The 22,999-nt window shown below is 30.7% G+C and overlaps 2 protein-coding genes across 2 annotated transcripts; both read left to right on the top strand.

Annotated features, from left to right (window-relative positions):
• The first annotated feature begins 6,601 nt into the window (after positions 1 to 6,601).
• LOC148304553 (transmembrane reductase CYB561D2-like) lies at positions 6,602 to 9,658 on the top strand. The gene is made up of 3 exons (XM_088268057.1): positions 6,602 to 6,805; positions 8,844 to 9,036; positions 9,354 to 9,658. Exons 1-3 carry the CDS (start codon positions 6,602 to 6,604, stop codon positions 9,656 to 9,658), a joined length of 702 nt encoding a protein of 233 aa, XP_088124183.1.
• A 7,272-nt stretch (positions 9,659 to 16,930) lies between these two features.
• LOC148304552 (transmembrane reductase CYB561D2-like) lies at positions 16,931 to 21,850 on the top strand. The gene is made up of 3 exons (XM_088268056.1): positions 16,931 to 16,935; positions 17,050 to 17,246; positions 20,533 to 21,850. Exons 1-3 carry the CDS (start codon positions 16,931 to 16,933, stop codon positions 20,847 to 20,849), a joined length of 519 nt encoding a protein of 172 aa, XP_088124182.1. The 3' UTR covers positions 20,850 to 21,850.
• The last annotated feature ends 1,149 nt before the right edge of the window (positions 21,851 to 22,999 follow it).

Below are 22,999 nucleotides of genomic sequence, written 5' to 3'. Positions count from 1 at the left end.
CCAATTGGACTTTGTATGGCGTCATACCAAGGTCTTTATGCAAAATTCGTCTCAATGATGTCTCCGAAATGTTCAATTGTTGAGAACGACGGTGAATTGATGTTGATGGCGCTTCACGCACACTTTCTGCCACAACATCGATATTCTCGGGTGTACGCACTGTTTTTGGCTTTTCACGCTTTGGTTTATCGATGAGGATGCCAGTTTCTTTCACTTTTTTCACAAGATAACGAACATACGGAGCTGACGGTGCTTCTCTTCTTCCAAAAACCGTACGCAATTTTCGCACACATTCTGCAACATTACCATGATTTTCAAAGTAATGTCGCAATATTTCCCAGCGTTGTTCAAGCGTATACACAACCATATTCGCTCAGCGGAAGGATAAAACTAATTATCTGTCAAATCAGACATGAGCTAAGTGTTACCATTCACGAAATAAGCACTAGTTGAAAAAAAAAACTTTAGATGGCGGACCCTATACTTGGTCGGGTGTAAGTACCTACGTGCTGCCATCATTCTCAATTGATAAGATCGTATCAATAAGCACGTTCGTATATATTTGAAACACAATCATTTTAGGATTACATTTACTATCTTATTATCCATCTTAAAATAATAATAAAAAGCTAATGTGATTTCAGAGAGGTTAATCACGGTTTATCTAAAAACGTTTTATCAGTTGTAAACCAAAGATCCATCATTTTCCATAGTATAACTTCGGTATTTCGTGCGTCATATGTATTTAATGATCTAATTATGTAAATATAAACGAAATCATACATTTATTAAATGAATCGGAACAAACCGGAATCTCTACACTAGGCAAAATTTTGTCAAATAAAACTTGCTTTGCAAAATTTACTTATATATCATAGGAATGGGAACACATGTTAATATTTCAATTCTCAAATCGGACTAATCGGTCGAATTTAAAAACACCATAACGAAATTCTATCGAACGTATTCACTACTTGTTATTACATAGTCAGCCTGTCATTTTGTCTGATGGCTGACATTGATCTACGTACAGGGTGGCACAAAATTATTCACCATTCGGAAGATGTTATAATTTTTGTAAAAGGCGTCGTAACGTCAAACATATTTGACATTTGTGAACTAAGCACAAAATTTTGCTTCAAAAATGGGTGAATCTGGTGTATTTTCAAAACAAACCAACAATAAAAAATTGTGGCCCCAAGGATCGTTTTTTTTCTATTTTGGCAGTCAATATGTTATGGTTTTAAAGAAAATTGTCAATTTGCGAATATATCCGGCGATTTATGAATCGTATGTAAACAAATCTCCTCCTTTCTCCTTTACTATCACCGTCTCCTTTCTTAAAACAGAGAGATGAAAAAAAACACATTTATCACTGGAACCTACATTTTTTAAAAAATATTCTGGGATAAATTATGTTCACCTATACAGTGCTGCAGGGAAAAATACCCGGAGAACAAAAAATAATTTTTCCTCATAACAAACCTATTCCTAAATTAACCAGCTGCCTAACACATATAAAATAAAACCCAGTCAAGGTCTAAAATGAATGAACTGATACAATACTTTATTAAAAGATATGTGTTTAAGTGAATAGTTATATTTTCTCTTTTTTTCCTTTAAACATGCTTCTTACCTTATGTTTTTATATGTCAATTTACTGTACCGTCTAGTGCTTTATAAAGTATAGTATGTTTAGTGTTTTCTTGTTTGTTACTTTCTTATGTGTTTTTCAGTCTTGTCAACCTTAATCCCATGTCCCAAAATGAGTAATGGAAATTACTCATCGGTAATATTTTCTTTGTGACTTTTACATTATATATGTAATATGTTTAAATAAACAGTATTTATTTATATTGTATGTTTATTAACGACTGCATTTTTTTTTGCAGTAGGTATTGTTAGTATTATTAATATGTTTCCTTCTCGATGAATCATTGACGTGGAGGTTACATATATTATGACCAATATAATAATTTGAATAAATGAACTAAGTAAAACTTAAATTAATAATGGATACATTTTACCACAAAGCGTAAATTTAAATATAAAAAAAACGATACCATATACAAATTAAAAATATTTTAATAAAAATTAAACACTTGAAAAATCCACTTAATTAATTGAGTTTTATTTTTATTTACAACTAGTTTCGAAAACGACAATTGTTTTCATCTTCTGGTACAAATTTAAATTGGTAAGTTTTAATTTGTGCCAGAAGATGAAAACAATTGTCGTTTTCGAAACTAGTCGTAAGTAAAAATAAAACTCAATTAAGTGGATTTTTCAAGTTTTTAATTTTTATTAAAATAATCATGTCTTTCCACAAAGTTATTGCCGAATCAATAAATAATAAAATTTAAAATATGTAAAAATAAGTTTTAAAAAATCTCCTTACTGACATTTATACAACATGGCTGAATAAGTATTGCACCCACCATTTTATTTTATTTTTATTTTTTATTATTAAAATAAGTCGTTACTCAATTCGGTTATGGGATTCGATCATTTAAAGCTAATCCCCTGAATCAGTAAACACATTTGGTTGCGTCTTTCGTATTTCTGACTCCTGATATATTTGAGAATTTGAGTTCAAAAACTTAAGCAAGAATGAAATGTTGTTTACCCTTGGAGTCTTAAAATATTTTCTATTAAAATTGAATTTGAATTATTTTTGCGAGGACTACGTTTTGATTTGTCAAAGAAAATAAGTGGTATTTCAACATTGTGTAATCGTGACTCATGACCGTAGTATTTATATCGATTTGACGTCAATGATATTATTGTTTACAAAATTATAATACTTAATAACTGAACGATACGTTATGCAATATCTAGATGGTTCTTGAATATGCGTTCGTTTGCACGTAATTTCAGATTTGATTTCAAAACGATTCGATAAAAAAAATCGTTTGCTACGCAGTATCCGATTAGTGTTTTTTTATTACACACTTATTTTTTTGACAGAGGTGTTTTTATGTGTATATAGAAACACCAAATAAAATTTAGAGAAGACCTGCAGGCGCTGGTGAAAAAGATGTGTAATGAGTGCAAGGAAAAATGTTTGATTCATTCTACAAGGACAATATGATAGACACCAATTATTTCAACTTAAATTAGTTTCAATTTAAGACTTTTATGAAATTATTTATAAAAAAAAAACTAGATCTAAGCAGCTTCTTCTATTAATTTAAAAGTTATTTCTTTTTTCTTCTTCAAACCTTTATCCGCACCCAAATGGTGCATAAGGCACTGCATCATATAAACGCAGTGTTATCTTGATGGTTAACACATGAAAGAAAGGTGATCAGCCCTCCGCTCCAGGTACCAGTCCAGGGTAATAGTGAATAAATATTGGATTGAAAAAATCACTTTTACAAGGTACACAACGCCGGGAAGGGAGGGTTAAGTAGAATGAAAGGTTTATCGACACCAAAATATAACATGACTATAAAGAATATTGAAAGCTGTCCCACCGCATGCCCAGATCTGATACAGAAGCATCTAGGCTTCTTGACAGATCTGCTCTTGCAAAGCAATTTTTTTAACTATGTTTCGAAATTTATTGAAAATGTGAAACAATATAAAATTGTATCCCGATTTCACTGTGAATTTACATTTAAAAGCTTTTAATATACCTGTCACCGCCAATCTAAATAAATACATGTTTGTAAATCCGTCACCAAATCATCTATAAGGACCTTAGTGCAGGCAGTGAAAGGGATTAGTATTTAGTTCAATTAGTCAGCTAAATCCGACTCCAACCCGACGCTGGCCGGCACACAGACGCCCACAACCCCGACCAGCACGGCAGACAGACACGGAACAGTGCAAAGACATTTACAGAGAATGGTCAGTCATCGCATTTCCACTCAACCATTATTCATCGACACTCTATTACTAAAAAGAATAATGATAAAACTAAATGTATGGTCGTAGGAAGAGAGGAATTAAAGACGAACTTTGTACTAGATCAAGGGTGGCCAACCTGCGGCCCGCGGTCATGTATGACGAATTAAAAAAAAACATATCGGGTCATTCAGAATATATTTTAAATCATATTTTCATCAAGTTTCTGTAATTACATGAAATGCATATATTCTGGTGAAAAGAAACTCAAATCTCGCAGTGAATGGCCATTGATAAATTGGTTTTATTGAAAGTAAAATTGGTAATATTGTTTGATTTATGTGTACTAATTAATCATTTTGATAGTTAAAATTGATAAAAGAGTTTATTACTATAAAGATACATACATTTCTTGTTGGTTCAATGTGTATTTTCTTCTTACATCTTGTTGTAGTAATGTGTTTTTAAAAAAAAATAATTATCTAGATTGTACTTTCTGATTACATCAGCATTCATATTATTTATAATACTAAAAAATCAACAAGTATAAAATTCATTATATTTAAAAAAAATAATACTCTCTGTATGTGGTCCTTGGGAAAATTTTAGGTCATGGATGCCGCCCGGGGTGCAATTTGGGTTGGTCAGGCCTGTACTAGATGGTAATAATAGCAAACAAGTAGAGAATGGAAAAATATCACGATGTGTGATTATTATGAAAAATCACGAGACTTTCGGTAACATTCTTCTTGAAATCTGTAGAGAACTAAGGGAGATATTAAGGTTTAAACTTGGTGGGGAAGGCAACGAAGAAGGTGGGCAGGCAACGAAGAAGACAATGGTATGCGCATGTGAGGAGAATGGAACCATCCAGACTCCCCCACATCGCACTGTACGGCCAACCCCATGGTAGACGACTTCCAGGCAGACCACAAAAGAGATGGGCCGATAGCTGGGAATCGACGTCGCAGGAAGCTAATCCCTCTCAAAAACAGGCCGCAAGGCCTATAATAATAAGAAGAAGAACTTTAGATATTTTAATAAAACGACAAACGTGCATTCGCATACGTCATTAAATTTCATATGGTTTATTGTCTATGATTTATAGAGCTGTAATAGAGCTGGAATAGTGAGCCGGATGAAACAAACAAGAAGAGAAGTCAAAAACAACTTTTGAAAAAACCATATAAGTTTGAAAACAAGAAAAAAACATAATTAAATTTAATTGATTTGACAGTCACTGTGATAATACCTATCCGTTTTTAATTTAAGGATATTCGCAAACAAAGAATTCATTCCACCGGCCACAGACATGTCGCACCCGATTATTTAAAATACATATGTATATTGGATATTTTTTTGTTTTTTTTTTAGAATATATTGGACAGAAAAAATATTTATATATTTTTTCAAACTCCTTACCTTTCAACAACTCTTTTTTTCAAAAGCGTATAATTATTTTCAAGAAAACCTTATTTTTTCAATGCAAAAACGGTGCTGTAAGAAAAAAAAAACAGTTGCATAAATTTTTACCAAGATTTACAGAAAATTAAGTTACGACTTAACGAATACTGGGTCTTAAGTTTTATTTGGTTAATACCACTGTTTCGAAACTCGTGTCACAATAACAAAGGAATATCGGTATTTAGCAAAAAAAAAAAAACTAGATTTATTCTACGTTAGTAAGTTGCAATGAGTAAGTTCCATGTTGCAAGAATTTTCTACAGCTCAAGTGGTATTAACTTGAAGATAGCTTCGCATTAAAGATTAGTTTTGCATGCTAAGGGCGTTTGTCCACTACACGAAATTACACGGAATTTTACCGTCCAGCACGTCAGTTCGCGTTTTAAAACAATGGCTTGGATTGGCTTGTGCTTTTGTCCATCTTTCTTCGGATCGGTGCTCTTGATCGGTGCGTGAACACGTTGCGCGTAAATTTGATCACGCTAAACTCGGCTGTTCAAACTCAAAACACAGCAAGGGACATTTTTTTGTAGTACGTTTTTTTTTGCATTTTTGGACTAAGTAGATTCTACTTAGTCCGAAAATGCAAAAAAAAAACGTACTACAAAAAATGTCCCTTACTGTGTTTTAAGTTTGGACAGCTGAACTGTCATAGTCGCTTTCATTTTTAAAACCGCACTAGACGGTAAAATTCCGGGTAGTGGACAAGCGCCCTAAGAGTAGAAATGCCTTGAAATAAGCCTAACAACTGTACTAAGAAACTTGGATAGATAACTTTCGATTTAATAGATTAAGTAGTGGTATTTACCAAATAAAATTATAATTTACAATCCTCAACTCTTCACTGTAATTTCAGCCCTAGACTACAATATGCTCGTAAATTACGTAGAATTAGCAAAATCTACATAATGAATGATAAAAACGGAGAAGATTTTATCAGAAATTACGTGCAAATCGACCAAGAGATATACTCATCAGTATGTATAATATTTAAAGTTTCTTTGAGTCACATAATGGACAATCTTTTTAATCGGTGATATCTAGGCATTCAATTCAATGTGAACAATTAATTGAAAGATAATTGACCACGGAATAGCACCTATAAATTAAGACTACTGTTGTACTGGCACTACATTGTGCCTGATCACCAGAAAGCTCGTCGTCTATAGCGTTAACTAAATTTTAAATTAAATTCTAAATATTAAAAAAAATTGTTTTCATATACGTGAATAAAATACGTGTCCCTTTTTATAACAAATAGTTTGCCAGTGTTTTTAAAGGACTTATGATGACTGTCGGAAACGGAAAAATTGCGGAGAAAGTCAAAATTGATTTTAAACCGGAAGCATCCTCGTTGGATGTCTTTTGGAGAATCGTTAACACAGTAAACCATGCGATTATAGCAATAGTGACCTTTTCCACGTGTTGGTTAGTATTCTCTGGTGCAAATGTGGGAATATTCGAACTTCATATTGCTCTAACGACCATAGGGGTATGTAAAATGACCTATTTTATTATTACTTATTTATACTTTATTACTATTTTATTTTTTCTGCCTCATAAGTGCAAAAACGCCGTTGACCACCATGCCGAAGCCCATTGGATTTGATATTCTAGTACTTTTATTTATTATTTATTTTGTTTAATTTACTTGTTAAATACATGTATAATACATGTTAAATACGTGTTAAATACATACGTTTATGCAGGGCTTCTTTTTAAACAAAAAAGGTCCCGGAACTCGTTTCAGTCAAGCTTTTTACAAAAAAAAAATATATGTATTCAAATATCATTTTAATATTCATTACATTACCATATTTTATCATTGTGATCGCCAGTGAAACCTCTATCTATCGTTTTTAAAGGGACCTATTAAAAAATTTTTCAAACAATGAATGCGGGATTAAGAGGTCAATACGCAAGCAGATACGACCGAGTAAAGATACCGTCCTCCCAATCTGCATAACCATTCGTAGGGTAAAATTCTTAGAAGAACACATGTTTCAGATGCAAATGAATTTTATTTATTGCACATTCTACAATATATGCTTTTGTTCGTTCAAGAAATTTCAGTTCGACATTTGTTTTGGTATAAGCGGAAACATATACAGTAAACCCCCCTTTAACATTTAAATAAGTACCGCGTCTTTGGAGGGAACGTTATAGGGGGTGAATTTTTTTATTCAATAATTACTCATTTCAGTCATAGCCACAGGTTAAAATGTAAAACTACAATTTAAAACATTAACCCCCTATAACTTTCCCTCTGATAACGCGGAACCTATTTCTACGTTATAGGGGGTTTATTGTTTCTTTTATTCCGCTTATTTCAATTCTTGACCAATATTGTAAGAAAGTATACTGTTTACTCCCTTGAAATATTAAACATACGCGAAAACCAATGCCGAAAAATACGAAAAGAGAAAATAATATGACTTAAAAAGAATTGCTGAAATGCCAAGTCTTGGGTATTAAACTGTTACTTAAAAATCATGAATAATTTAGTTGTAATAAAGTAACACTGATTTTTATAATCCACTTGCAAATTGTGTTTGTTAATGTTAAATAAATAAGTTTTTTAACCAATGGCGGCAACCGGTAGAATATTAAATTTTCTACCGATTGGAGCTTTTTTGAGAGATTTTAGAAAGTGAACTGTCGATTGGCATAGCGAGTTTTGCAAGAGTATTAATTTTTCTATTTCATTTTATTCCTAACGTAACGAGTTTTGGCAGATTATGTACAGCATGGACGTTACTGTTTATAATTTTCTACCGATTGGGGCCATTGGCTAAGTGGCTTATTTTTTAAAAACATAACTTGGTTTAAAAGTTGACTACTCATTTCGTAGTCGTACAGGAGAAAGTGATCAACTAACAAAACGTAAAATGTTCTGGAGGGCCATTTAAGTCACTTTTGCTTGGCAAGAAAATAATGCAGTTAGTCATTTTTAAGTCAATATATTATACTTCCATGTTTAAAATCACTTTGGGATTTTTTCATGGCAATATTAAGCTAGTAAGATATAAAACAGTCAATGATTACGTATTTGTAAAAAATGCACTTGGTCAGTTTCTCCTGTATGACTACGATTTGTCTAACACATCGCTCACTCCTTTCAAGAACGTCATAAATCAAAAATCGTCAATTTTCTGTTGTGCATGTTTTCGGAATGCCCAGAAAATGTACTATATCCCAGCAAAAGCGGCATATTTTTAACTTTATATTTACCCGCTACAGGGCAGAAAGTGTTATTATGGCATTTTGAAGAAAATGTATTGTTTAATTATTTTTTAAATTAAAAGAGAAAGAACCTTCAGGTTTTACCTAAAAAGATCTGTTGCACAGTAAAAAGTTCAATAAGCGGCTTGATATTTATTTTTCGTATATTGTATTATATTTTTAAACTTTGAAAACGTTCTCCTGAAAAATCAAGTTTTTTGATTTATGACGTTCTTGAAAGGAGTGAGCGACATGTTATGTATATTTTATAATGTATATATTAAATGTGTATTTATTTATTATTACAGTATCAACTGCTGATGGCTGAGACGATTATGACTTTTGCCAGTGCCAACTCCTGGTCATCGTCTATTGACAAGCCCACGAAGAAATGTTACCACTGGGTCTTGGGTTTTACAGGATCCGTTTTGGCTATAACTGGCACATCTCTCGTCATATACTCTAAATCCAAACATCTCACTTCACCCCATGGAATATTAGGTAGATATTGAGTACTTATTTTTACGATAATTTTGAGAAAAATGTGTTGAGATGGTTTGGGCATGTGAATCGAATGAGTGAAGAACTGCGCTACATAAATTGTCTAATATTTTATTATTATTATTTTTAATAAACCCTTGCTAAGATATCGACTTAATCTTGATTGATGATAAAACGGTTGAATTAAGTATTATTATGATTTTAAATCAAAATACGATTAACGAATTTACGAATCGATGTATTTTTGCGACAGGTTTTTAATATGTAGTAGGTAAGGTAATTAATAAAAATAATAACTTTTTAATTTTTTTTTCTAGGTGTGACTGCTCTGGTATTCACTTGTCTATCATTCATTAATGGTCCATTGGCCTACTTTGCCATTAAAATAAAAATAATCAGACCAGTCTTCATCAAAATCTGTCACAATTTGACTGCGTGCGTCACATTCGTCCTCGGAATCTCCAGTCTGTGCTTGGGATACAAGAAGTCCTGGTTCAAAGGAAAAACATCTGAAGAGTTTGTGATCTGTTTCATCGTATTCAGCAGCGCGTCTGTCTTTTTAACGCTCAGACAACCACTTATAAATACTTTTACAATGGTCAGGGGACTAGTGAAAAAGTAACATAAACCTATACATCGTTTGAAAACTACCACAACATTTTTTTCACATCCCAACAAAGATGAAGAAGAGTATGGAAGTCTGGGCAATTACGGGGCTTACGACCGTCATAAGCTGGTTTAAGTGATCACTTTATACACGTGTAACATGCACCTATTCTACCCATGATTGACAACACACTAACCAAATTCTTGGAAGTTCTACAACAAACAAAACAACATTTTAAATAAATCACTAGAATTTTCACTAGTGGCATCTATGGGTGAGATGAAGGTTTTTTAATAAGCAGAAACTATTTTATATGTATGTGAGGTCCGAATCCTGGAATATAATCACATACATCAGAAATGCCAGAAAAAATCCTTTAATTTTATTATTTTAGCTCATAATTTGACCAGATAATTTATTTACAACATTTTGAGTGAATTGAATCACTAAAAATATTTTTAACTACCATAACATTTTGAATTTGTCTTAATCCTTGTTCTCTTATCGGGGTTTCTCTACAAATTTATAAACTGACCAATTATTTTTGTCCTCAAAACGAGACAATCACCAATTTTACGTAATAGCATGGATATTCAAGAAAAAACGTATTTTTTCATAGTTTTAATGTATTAATAAAAGAAAAGGAATGTCGATAAAGAAAAAAAGAGAAAATAATATAAATCGTTGTCGCACAGGAGAAAGTGACCAACTGACAAAACGTAAAATGTTCAAGAGGGCCATTTAAGTCACTTTTGCTTGGCAAGAAAATAAACATCAATGCAGTTAGTTATTTTTAACAAGTCAATATATTACATTTCTAACTAAAATACTTTGGGATTTATTCAGGGTAATATTAAGCTATTAAGATATTACATAGTCAATGATCACGTTTTTGTAAAAAATGCACTTGGTCACTTTCTCCTGTGTGAGTACGAAAAATGAAAAAAAAAATTGTTTTATATTGGGACAGGCTAAACATCTAAAAACGGGACGTACAATCACTTTAGGTATTTATATTAACATCTAATTAGGGATGAATCTCACATTCAAATCTCACTTTAAAAAGTACCTACATATATGTAAAGAGAACTCCACCGACAAGACACATACGGAGGCTTGGTGGGTTTCCGCAAAAAAAATCATAAATTAATCATGTAATATGTATGAATTCATAAATGTATGTTTATATGTACCTATATATTTTTTAACCAATAAATAAATTAAAATAGCTTGTTTTAAACCTGATTTCTTATAAAGATAGTGAATGCCGGGAACAGAGGGAATGAATTCTGTCTACCGCCAAATCAATCGTACGAATGTGTGATAGTCGCATAGCAGACACATTTATGTAGTGTCACAGGCGTGTGACTCATCCGACCAAAGGGTTCAAACCCTCATCCGCAGCCGATGGTGCATAGGGCATTACATCATATAAACGCAGGACGCAGACCCCCAGGCAGACCTTCAATAAGGTGGAAAGACAGCTGGTAGTCAACATCCCAAGAGCTACAAGCGGAGGCACAAACAGATCCTTAGGATCTAGAAAAAGAAGAAAAAGAAGAAGATTATTCTTCTTACCCTTATCCTCACCCAATGGTGCATAGGGTACTGCATTGTATTGACGCAGCGTTATCTTGATCGTTAACACATGAAGTAAAGGTGTTCAGCCCTCCGCTTCAGGTCCCAGTCTAGAGTGAAAAAATCACGTATTTTACCCAAGGGTTAGTGCTAGAAAAACCAGATGTGCTTGACTGGTCCGCGATTGGTCTTCCACTGGTACTCGATTTATATATACAGGGTGGCACAAAATGAGTCACACTATCGGAGGATGATATAATTTTTTCAAATGGCGTTGCATGTCAATCATATTTGACATTTGTGAACTAGACAGCTGCAGTATACAAACAGATTGATAAAACGGGCACAAATGTGCATCAACAGTGGCGGCAGCCATTTGACATTTGACTCAATTTCTTCATTCAATAATTTTTTTTATTTGGTTAAAAAAAGTTATAAAACAACAAAATTGGATAAATTAATTGCGCCAACTTGAATCTGTTTGTAAACTACTGCTGTCTAGTTCACAAATGTCAAATTAACGCACGACATATATATATATATATATATATATATATATATATATATATATATATATATATATATATATATATATATATATATATATATATATATATATATATATATATATATATATATATATATATATATATATATATATATATATATATATATATATATATATATATATATATATATATATATATATATATATATATATATATATATATATATATATATATATATATATTTATATATATATTATAAAACTGTTTAAGAAATTAAATTTTACTGGATTAGAAAATATCTAATCCGTAGTAAAAAGAAAAACTGTTACATCGCCTTAGTTGGAAAACCCTGTACATATAAAAGATGACGGTTGGGTTTTGTTAGTAATTAAAGATAATCTAATAAAACAAACGATTACTTAATTATCGAATCATAAATCATAAACGATGTTCCGAGACAAAGATTATTTTTTTTATCCCTTTAGATTCACAAAACCCATTGTGATGTACGACATGTGAATTATAGTAGAACGAAAAAATCCGTGCATGTAATTTATACAGTACGTCGAATTCCGTTCTGGACGTCCCGGGTTCGATTCCCAGGGGGGGGGGTTCAAATAAATATAAGTTATTTTTTCACTGTAATATTTATTCAAAATTACCCTGGACTGGTATCTGAATCGGAGTGCTGATCACCTTTCCTTCATGTGTTAACCATCAAGATAACACTGCGTTTATATGATGCAGTACCCTATGTACTATTGGGGTGTGGATAAGGTTTTGAATGAAAAATGAATGAAACAGTGAAAACACATTCAAGTGACGCACGCAAATGCATGCAGGAGTGTATTATTAAGATTTTGTTTTGGAATTTTAGTATTGTATATTTTACTTCGAGCTTTTTCTAAATATAATAAAACACTGTTGCGCTAAATTTTAATTTACAACATTTTCAATGTGTCCCAATACTTGATCTGTTGATTTTCTGCACATGGGAGTTTTTTACTTATTTATTTATTTATTTATTTATTAAATATGCAAAGTAAAGTAAAAGTAAAAGTAAATTAACTTCAAATCGATAAAATAAAATGTACCAAAAATCGCATAAAAAATTAGAAAAAAAATCATAAAAATAAAAATACAATATATAATAAAGGTCATATAAAATATATGCGGTTTTTTGAAAATTACATTTGAAAATCGCATAACTTCAAAATCTCCCCATAAAAACAGACCCAAGGGCAATTCAATTAATTTTCTAGACATTTCTACTTTACATTCTTAAAATGAATTACGCTGTTCTCTCCAATAAAGAGACAAAGAGACAAATTATTTGGATCATTTTTTATGTGTTTTTATTTAACTTTAATTAAAATAATATTACTAACATTTTAAATAAAAAAATAAAAAATTAAGTACGTTTGTTTTCAGACGTCAGTCTACGTGTTAATTGAACAGCCCTCGTGTATTATGACTTGATAATGACCTCGAAGCGCAAAGGGTTTAGGACGGTGGGTTACAACAGCGACTTAATATCCTGGAAAACCGGATTGATGCGTTTTACCTACGATAACAAATAATGATAAGAAAAACTTAGGCTTACACATGTGCTATATGTGTGTATTATAATCTGAAATATATTTGGAATTACGCATACGAATAGATGATTATCGAGTAGTGGGTACATCAAAACTCGATTTTTTATTTATTATTATTATAACTGTGTTATTACGGCCTCCGCAGTGTACGGCTGTCCAAACTCAAAACACAGTAAGGAACATTATTTTGTAGTACATTTTTTTTGCATTTTTTAGCAAATAGATTTAAAAAAAAAATTTAAACCCTTATCCGCACCCCAATGGTGCATAGGGCACTGTCTTATAAACGCAGTGTTATCATGATCGTTTTACACATGAAGGAAAGGTGATCGGCCCCCCGCTTCAGGCACCAGTCCATGGTAATATTGAATAAATATTACAGTGAAAAAATCATTTATATTTATTTTTACCCCCCTTGGGAATCGAACCCGGGACCTCCAGAACGGTAGCCGAGCGTGCTGACCATTACACTACGGAGGCGGACGAAATAGATTCTACTTAGACCAAAAATGCAAAACAAAACGTACTACAAAAAAAATGTCCCTTACTGTGTTTTAAGTTTGGCCTGCCGTGTAGTGGTTAGAGCATTTGTCTAGCATGGTGGAGGTCCCAGGTTTGATTCCCAAGGGTTCAAAAAAAAAAAAAATTTCACTCAAATTTTTATTTCATAATACCTAGGACTGGTACCTGAATTACCTGAATCGCAGAACTGACACCTTACCTTCACAAAGTAAACGATTAAATTTACATTGCATCAGTTTCATGCAGTGCCCTATGCACCATTGGGTGCAGAGGGAATCGCACTTTTTATACTATCAGCAATAAGCAAACTATCGCATCCGAATGTTTGTAAAATTATATTCTGTAACATATAACGTCAAAAAAATACACCGAATACTCTTGTTTTCAATAATTAAATCTCATGATCGCTTCCGGTATTTTTTAATTCAAATCTTAACGTGGATAAAGATGAATATAGAAGTCTGGGTATTTACAAGGTTTACGACCTGTCAAGCTGGTTTAAGTAATTATTTTATACACAACTAACGTCTATACTTTAAACACGTATACGCCTACTTCTTATACACCCTGTGTAATATTGAGTGTTTTAATTAGCCAGGACACAATATGCAGAATCCTCTTCTAGTGGAACGGAAGGTCTGTTGATGTCAGTCAACAGTCAACCTTCTCTTGAGGAGTTTTACGTGGTTTCCTCCCAGCAATGAGCAAATGCTGAGAAGTTCCTGATTGGCCCACACTAGATTATACCTCCTGTTCCCAGCACAGATTTAAATAAAACATCTTTATTTAGTTAGCAAGGACAAAAATCCACTTACTGATATTTAAACCTTGTACATAATAAGCAAGGTAAATAATAAATGCAATTCCCATCTTAAAAAAATAATAATTAAACTAATATTTATTTACATCATTTTGAGTGTGTCCAAATACTTGTTCACAAAATCATCTTTGATGAGATGTTAAAAAATAATATGAAAATAACTCCTGTAATTGGAGATAATCCAGATTTTGTGAACAAGTATTTGGACACACTCAAAATGTTGTAAATAAATTATCCGGTCAAATTATAAGCTTAATAATAAAAATTAAAATGGTGTTTTCTGGCGTTTCTCATGTGTGTGATTATAATCCAGGATTCGGACCTCACATACTAATATAAGAGTTTCTGCTTAGTAAAAAGCTTCTTTACATCTCACTAATAGATGTCTCTAGTGAAGTTCTAGTGATTCAAGAACAAGGTTTCTAAATTGGTTCATATATATATAGAACTTCCAAGAATTTGAGTAGTGTGGTTGTCAATAATGGGTTGAATTGGTGAATGTTACACGTGTGTAAAGTGATCACTTAGACCAGCCTATGACGGTCGTCAGCCCCGTAAATGCCCAGACTTCCATATTCTTCTTCATCTTTGATGAGATGTTAAAAGAAAACTAATATTTATTGATTTGGCGTTTAATTTATAGAACTCCATTTTGAGTCTCATGAGGACCTATAAGTTTCAGACCATCATCTACAGTTGCCGGCTTATATTTAGCTTGAATACGGTTTATCTGTGTACCTAATCACACCGTGCGGCTATATCAACAAAGAAATAAAGCGTTGACAATATTTGGAGTCACGCCTGATAACAGCAGAAATCGCGAAAACACAATCATATATGTTTCAAAGGATTCGATAAAATACAACAGTTACAAATGAGTCGTCCTAGTGCAAAGAAGAGCGAAAGGATCTGAACAATTCGATTGATCGTTTACATCTAGTTTTAAAATGGAAGACAGAAAAGCGGTTCATCCCCATAACTGGGGGTTAGTAGCAGTGAGAAAAGCGGCAAATACTATTGCACATATGCTAGTAGGATTGGTGGTGTTCTTTGTAGTTCGTTTTGCGGCAAATGATTTCGCTTCAGTTAATGATTTCCAACTTCACATCATGTTTTCCGTATGTGGCGTAAGTATCAAATTGAAATTGTAATGATAAGAATCACTAGAATTTTATCCGTCGTAGTGCTGATATATATATATATATACAATATATATATATATATATATATATATATATATATATATATATATATATATATATATATATATATATATATATATATATATATATATATATATATATATATATATATATATATATATATATATATATATATATATATATATATATATATATATATATATATATATATATATATATATATATATATATATATATATATATATATATATATATATATATATATATATATATATATATATATATATATATATATATATATATATATATATATATATATATATGTATATATATATATATATATATATAGATATACATACATATATATATTCGTATATACAAAGTATTTGAAATACTTGATCTTCACAATTCTTTGCTTATATTCTAAACCATCTCAACACACCTTTCTTAATTTCATCGATAATGCTTAACAAGCCTTGCATTTTTTCCTTCCATGTATATATATATATATATATATATATATGTATATATATATATATATATATATGTATATATATATATATATATATATATATATATATATATATATATATATATATATATATATATATATATATATATATATATATATATATATATATATATATATATATATATATATATATATATATATATATAGTCTGGGCATTTACGGGGCTGGCGACCGTCATAGGCTGGTTTGTGATCACTTTACACACGTGTAACATTCACAAATTCTACCCATTATTGATAACCACACTACTCAAATTCTCGGAAGTTCTGTATATATGACCAATTTTCGAAACGTTGTTCTTGAATCACTAGAACTTCACTGGATCTATTGGTGAGATGAAAAGAAGTTCGTCATGAAGTTCTGGTGATTCAAGAACAATGTTTCAAAAATTTATTTTTATAAATATAAATATATATGAACCATAAATATGTAAAGTGATCACTTAAACCAGCCTATGTCCATATACTTCTTCATCTTTGATGAGATGTCAAAAAATAATATGAAAATAACTCCTGTAATTGGAGATAATCCAGATTTTGTGAACAAGTATTTGGACACCCTCAAAATGTTGTAAATAAAATTTTCATTCGCGTTGCATGGAAAAAATCCCTGCTTGTACTTACTTACAGCAATCTTAGCTCTCATTTCAATATAGATATTTATCAAAACAATTTTCTTTTCCAGTATCAATTGCTTACTTATGCTGGAGGCTATACTCTCGTTCAGCAAAGACAGTCCGTTGGGGTCGATTCTACCCCGACAGATTAAGAGGATGATGCACCTAGTGTTGGCGTCGTTAGGTGTCATCTCCTCCCTTACTGGAGCCATCCTGGGGTTAAAAGTTCACGGAGCCTTATTTGACACTGCCCACGGAATCTGTGGTAAGAGTAACTGAAAAAATACGAGTATTTTATTCACTGAGACAATTTGTATTTCTGCGATCATGTTTTGTGACTTTTCACTTTTTTGCGGACCGCCACTTCTTGTACCAGTCCAGGGTAATATAAAATAATAATGAGAGGGAAAATCACTCATAATTATTAAGACCCCCCCGATAATCGAGCCTGGAACCTGCAACCCGGTAGTCAAATGCGCTTACCTGTACACTACATTGACTGTTGACATTATTTAGTATTGGCAATGCTGCCATTTACTTTTCATATTTGCTAGTATTACTATATTTTAATTTTTTAAATTTAATTTTCCCACAGTTCCCATATTATATTGTGTGTTTATATATATATATATATATATATATATATATTATATATATATATATATATATATATATATATATATATATATATATATATATATATATATATATATATAAATATATATATATATATATATATATATATATATATATATATATATATATATATATATATATATATATATATATATATATATATATAAATATATATATACATATATATATATATATATTTATATATATATATATATATATATATATATATATATATATATATATAATTATATAAATATATAATTTAACTTTATTCATGGTATTTTATATAGTATAAATATATGTCACATGAACCTCAGAGGCTTGTACACTTCATCTCAAGGTTTGGAATAATGTAAAATGCAATAAATTAATATAATTAATAACGAAATCGTCATTAAACCTAATTTGGGTAAACAAAAGATAAAAGAGTGTAAAATCAAAAATATATATCTTCAACCCTCCCTGGTAATCGAACCTACAGTATCTACTCAATGAATTAGGGCCACGCAGAATTTCGCGCAATTTCTCAATTCAAACAGGAATAACTCAGAGAAAACCTTGAATAAAACAACATTGAATTTTATTTACACATGAACACTTTATTACGCTTAAATTATGCATATATTTTCATATAAATAAAGTTAGTATTTAGTATTTCCACCTTTGGCAGAAATAACTGCCTCAATTCTTTTTGGCATACTTAAAATGCACTGTTTTATCATATTTTTTATTTCTTCGTCTTCTGACCAAATTTTTTGAATATTTTTTTTTAGACAGTCTACTGTCGGATTTGGAAATGAGTATACCTTATTTTTTAACATGCTCCATACGTTTTCTATAGGATTAAGGTCCGGAGAATTTCCAGGCCAGGGGAGCAAAGGCAGATTTTTGTTAGACAAAAATTTTATTATTGATTTAGCCCGGTGGCAAGGTGCCCCATCCTGCATGAAGGTGTATGAACCTTCTGTTGGGTCGAGTGTATGGTAGAAGGGCAATAAAATTTGTTCGAGGACCTGCTTATAGGAATTTTGGTTCATTGTTCCTTCCACGAAAAACAACGGCCCAGGTAAATTGTTAATAATACATGACCATATCATTGTTGCAGGGGGGTGTTTGATAACTTTTACCACACAGGCCTCATTGTAACGTTCCATTGGTGTTCTCCTGACGAATCGACGGCTCTCTGTCACGGCTTCTAACCGGCACTCATCACTAAAGATGACCTGAAAAATAATGAAAATTTAAGTTTAATTCAAATATATAAGTTTATTTACTAAAATAATATGTTGAAAATTCAATTTAAATACATACCTTTTTCCAATCATCTACCGAGTAATTTCGATGTAGCCTGGCCCATTTTAATCGATCCGCTTTCATTCGTGGTGTCAATTTTGGTACTTTTACAGGGCGCCTGCATTTCAGATTTACTTCGTAAAGACGTCGCCTCAGTGTTGATACCGATATATTTATACCCTCTTCTTCCAATTTTATTTTTAATGTTTTTGCTGATGCACTACGGTTTTCTAAGGCACTTTGAACGATTTTTCGATCAGTCCTCGGTGTTGTTTTTCTAATCCTACGACAGTTCTTTCGCCGATTGCTGGTGGCGGGTGACTGATTTTTTATTGATTTTGAAATTCTGTCCACTGTTTGACGAGAAACGTTTTCTTTTTTTGAAATTTCTCTATTAGATAGTATTCCTAATTTCAGTAGCACTATAACACTAGACTTTTTTTCCTCAGAAATGTCTTTACTTTTTCCCATTTTGTCCTTTTCAAAAAAAACACGTGTGTTTACAAAAAAAAATTATACTTTATGAACTAAAATTAAAAATTAAGTTTTTTTCACAAGACACGATAACTATATAACCTTTCTGAACAAAACAACAACCAGAACTCAAGAAACTTCACTAATAAATGAGATAGGACTATTTTTTGAACTTTCAACTATCTGTCTACCTGTGATAATTAGGGACCTTTCTCAGAAAAAGGGTTTGAAATTTTGTAAAGGCTTAAATAATCCAGGTATATTTTACATATTATTGAAGGTAATATACATGATATTAGATGTCAATAGAAAACTTAAAGTATTTATGTAAAATAAATATAATAATCCAAAAGATTTCAGAGTATTCAAAAAAATAATGGGTGGCCCTAATTCATTGAGTAGATACTGTAGAACCTCTAGTACGGTAGCTAAACAGGCTACCGTTGAGTTGGACTCATTAAGTAATCTTTAATTGATCAAATTTACGGAGGCGGATTCAGTAACATATTATGATTCTAATTATGTAATTTTACACTCTCCTTATCATCAATTGTTTACTTTGTGTTATATCATTTTTATAAACACGTATTCGTAACTACCGATTCCAGAAAATCAATCCATAATCAGGCCATTATAATAAAAAAAATACAATTTTACATTTGTTTATTTTTTTTACAAATTACAAATCGTAAATAACTTTATTTTAACGACCTGACGATGGATGATTTTCCGAAACCGGTAGTCACGAATAAGTGTTTATAAAAGTAGTATTACACAAAGTAAACAATGGATGATAAGGAGAGTATTTTATTACCATACCAAAAAGTGATTAATGCTTTTAATATACTAAAAAATATTTTATTTATTGTTTCGGCATTAACCTTGTGGTAAGACATGTTACAATGATTAAAGAAAACACTTGTTTTTTACCACTTGAGTTTTATTATAGACTACATGTTTCAGAAGTTAAACTTCCATCATTCAGGTCTGTATAATAACTATTATACTGTTATTATACAGACCTGAATGATGGAAGTTTAACTCCTGAAACATGTAGTCCATAATAAAACTCAAGTGGTAAAAAACAAGTGTTTTCTTTAATCATTGTACTAAAAAATATATATGTAATTTTGTCTACTCATTTCCAGGTCTCATTGCACTGATATTTTCATTGATAAGCTGCGTGAATGGGATTCTGTCGTTCTTCAGCCCGCAGTTGAGGGACAAGATCAACCCTTCGACCATCAAGTTCCTACACACAGTTTGCGGGTCCACGGCCGTCATCATGGGGCTGGTCACCCTGTGCCTGGGGGTCAATAAGACCCACCTGATCGTGGCAGTGTTCGGACAAGAGACTGCCACGTGTTTGATTATATTCGTGGTATTATCGCTGGTTTATACTCTGATTGTGCCCGTCATGAGTCTTAAGCGGTATTTGAATAATATGAGGGAAACTGCCCTGTAGAAAATATTAAAAAGTAACTAAATAATAGTATTGATATTTTTCATATTATTTTTTAACATCTCAACAAAGATAAAGAAGAAAATGGAAGTCTGGTCATGTATATGACGGTCATAAGCTGGTTTAAATAATCACTTTACACATGTGTAACATTCACCAATTCTACCCATTATTGGGTAGAATTGGTACTATTATTGGATGTTCTATATACATGATCCAATTTTGAAACATTGATCTTAAATCTCTAAAATTCTATAGAGACATCTATTGGTGAGATGAAAATAAGTGTTTTGAGCAGACACTCTTCTATTTGTATGTGAGGTCCGAATCCTGGATTATAATCACATGCATGAAAAAACGCCAGAAAATATCATTTTATTTAGATTATTTTAGCTTATATTTTGACCAAATATCCTTTTTATTTGACCAGATATGTTCTTTGTTGAGATGTAAAAAAAAAAATAATTAAAAGAAGTCCTACAATTGGAGATAATCCGGTTTTGTGAACAAGTATTTGGACACACAATAAACAGTATTTGGACAATTTTGCATTGATATTTCGCCATCGTAAGCAGTTTACATAAAAATGTTAGTTTACTAACGCGAGTGCATTTGGTGATTCATTGTGTAACAGGAAAACATAAGAGAGAAGGTTGGTTTGAGGAAGACAGTGTGGCCAATCTAAGGATAGTAGTCACCTATTTTCATTAATTCACTTATTCATCTCATAAAATAGTTTCACTGTTAATTTTTCACTCATCCATTCCACATGTCGAATAAGCAAACCTGTATAATTGACAATATCATAGCTGAGCATTCGATTATCACTAAAATTATTTGAAATTAAAAAGTGAAGCCGGTTTTGGGGCACCCGTTTTTTGTCAAATCATTCAGGATAACTGTATAATTTTTTTGTGATTTTGTTGTGCAAATAGTAAGGTTATAAGTTAATCGTATGAAAATATAATTTTGGAAACATTATAAAGGCGCAATTTTCGTTTAATACTGCCTAAATTATGTATATATATATATATACATATATACATATATATATATATATATATATATATATATATATATATATATATATATATATATATATATATATATATATATATATATATATATATATATATATATATATATATATATATATATATATATAAATATATATATATATATATATATATATATATATATAATATATATATATATATATATATATATATATATATATATATATATATATATATATATATATATATATATTATATATATATATATATATATATATATATATATATATATATATATATATATAAATATATATATATATATATATATATATATATATATATATATATATATATATATATATATATATATATATATATATATATATATATATATATATATATATATATATATATATATATATATATATATAAATATATATATATATAAATATATATATATATATATATATATATATATATATATATATATATATATATATATATATATATATATATATATATATATATATATATATATATATATATATATATATATATATATATATATATATATATTTGTATGATTTGTAATGCGTTATGTTCATTTTAAGTTGAATTTCATAATTTTAAGTTAATTTAAGGTTAAAAATAAAAATAAATTATTCTATTTTTTTTAATATTTGTTTTTTAATATCGTCATGACACATGGGATCAATTGCAGAGCGGACACCGCAGCCTCAAAAATCGCGCTAAGAGTGTCAGATATATGACTGTAAGGAGCATATCTGGCTAGTGTCTACCTACGATATAGAATAGGGAACACCAGGATAAGAGAAATACGAGATTTATGTATTCATTTATAAATCAAACACAGATTTTTTGAGTCTACTAAGTTAGTACTTAGTAGACTCAAAAAGTCTACTTAATAGACTCCAAAAATCTGTGTTAGATTTATAAATAAAAACATTAATTAAAATGGAGTTCTACAAATTAAATGCCAAATCAATAAATCAAGAAATACGCGAGATGGAAGATGTCGTCAGGTGGGGAAGGCAACGAAGAAGACAATGGTATGGAACCATCTAGACTCCCACACATTGCACTGCACGGGCAATCCCAAGGTAGACGACTTCCGTG

This window comes from Brachycentrus maculatus, unplaced genomic scaffold (genome assembly GCF_059751285.1).
Source record: "Brachycentrus maculatus isolate JH-2025_06_01 unplaced genomic scaffold, ASM5975128v1 h1tg000311l, whole genome shotgun sequence".
Taxonomy (NCBI): Eukaryota; Metazoa; Arthropoda; class Insecta; order Trichoptera; family Brachycentridae; genus Brachycentrus; species Brachycentrus maculatus.
Note: the sequence above shows the minus strand (reverse complement) of the source record. Positions and strands in the feature narration are given on the sequence as shown.

Excerpts from the sequence above, each read along its gene's own strand:
- LOC148304553 (XM_088268057.1), top strand. The coding sequence starts at position 6,602 with ATGACTGTCGGAAACGGAAAAATTGCGGAGAAAGTCAAAATTGATTTT. Across the intron at positions 6,806-8,843 it reads TTGCTCTAACGACCATAGGG|TATCAACTGCTGATGGCTGA; the intron begins GTATGTAAAATG and ends TTATTATTACAG. Across the intron at positions 9,037-9,353 it reads TTCACCCCATGGAATATTAG|GTGTGACTGCTCTGGTATTC; the intron begins GTAGATATTGAG and ends TTTTTTTTCTAG.
- LOC148304552 (XM_088268056.1), top strand. Across the intron at positions 17,247-20,532 it reads CACTGCCCACGGAATCTGTG|GTCTCATTGCACTGATATTT; the intron begins GTAAGAGTAACT and ends ACTCATTTCCAG.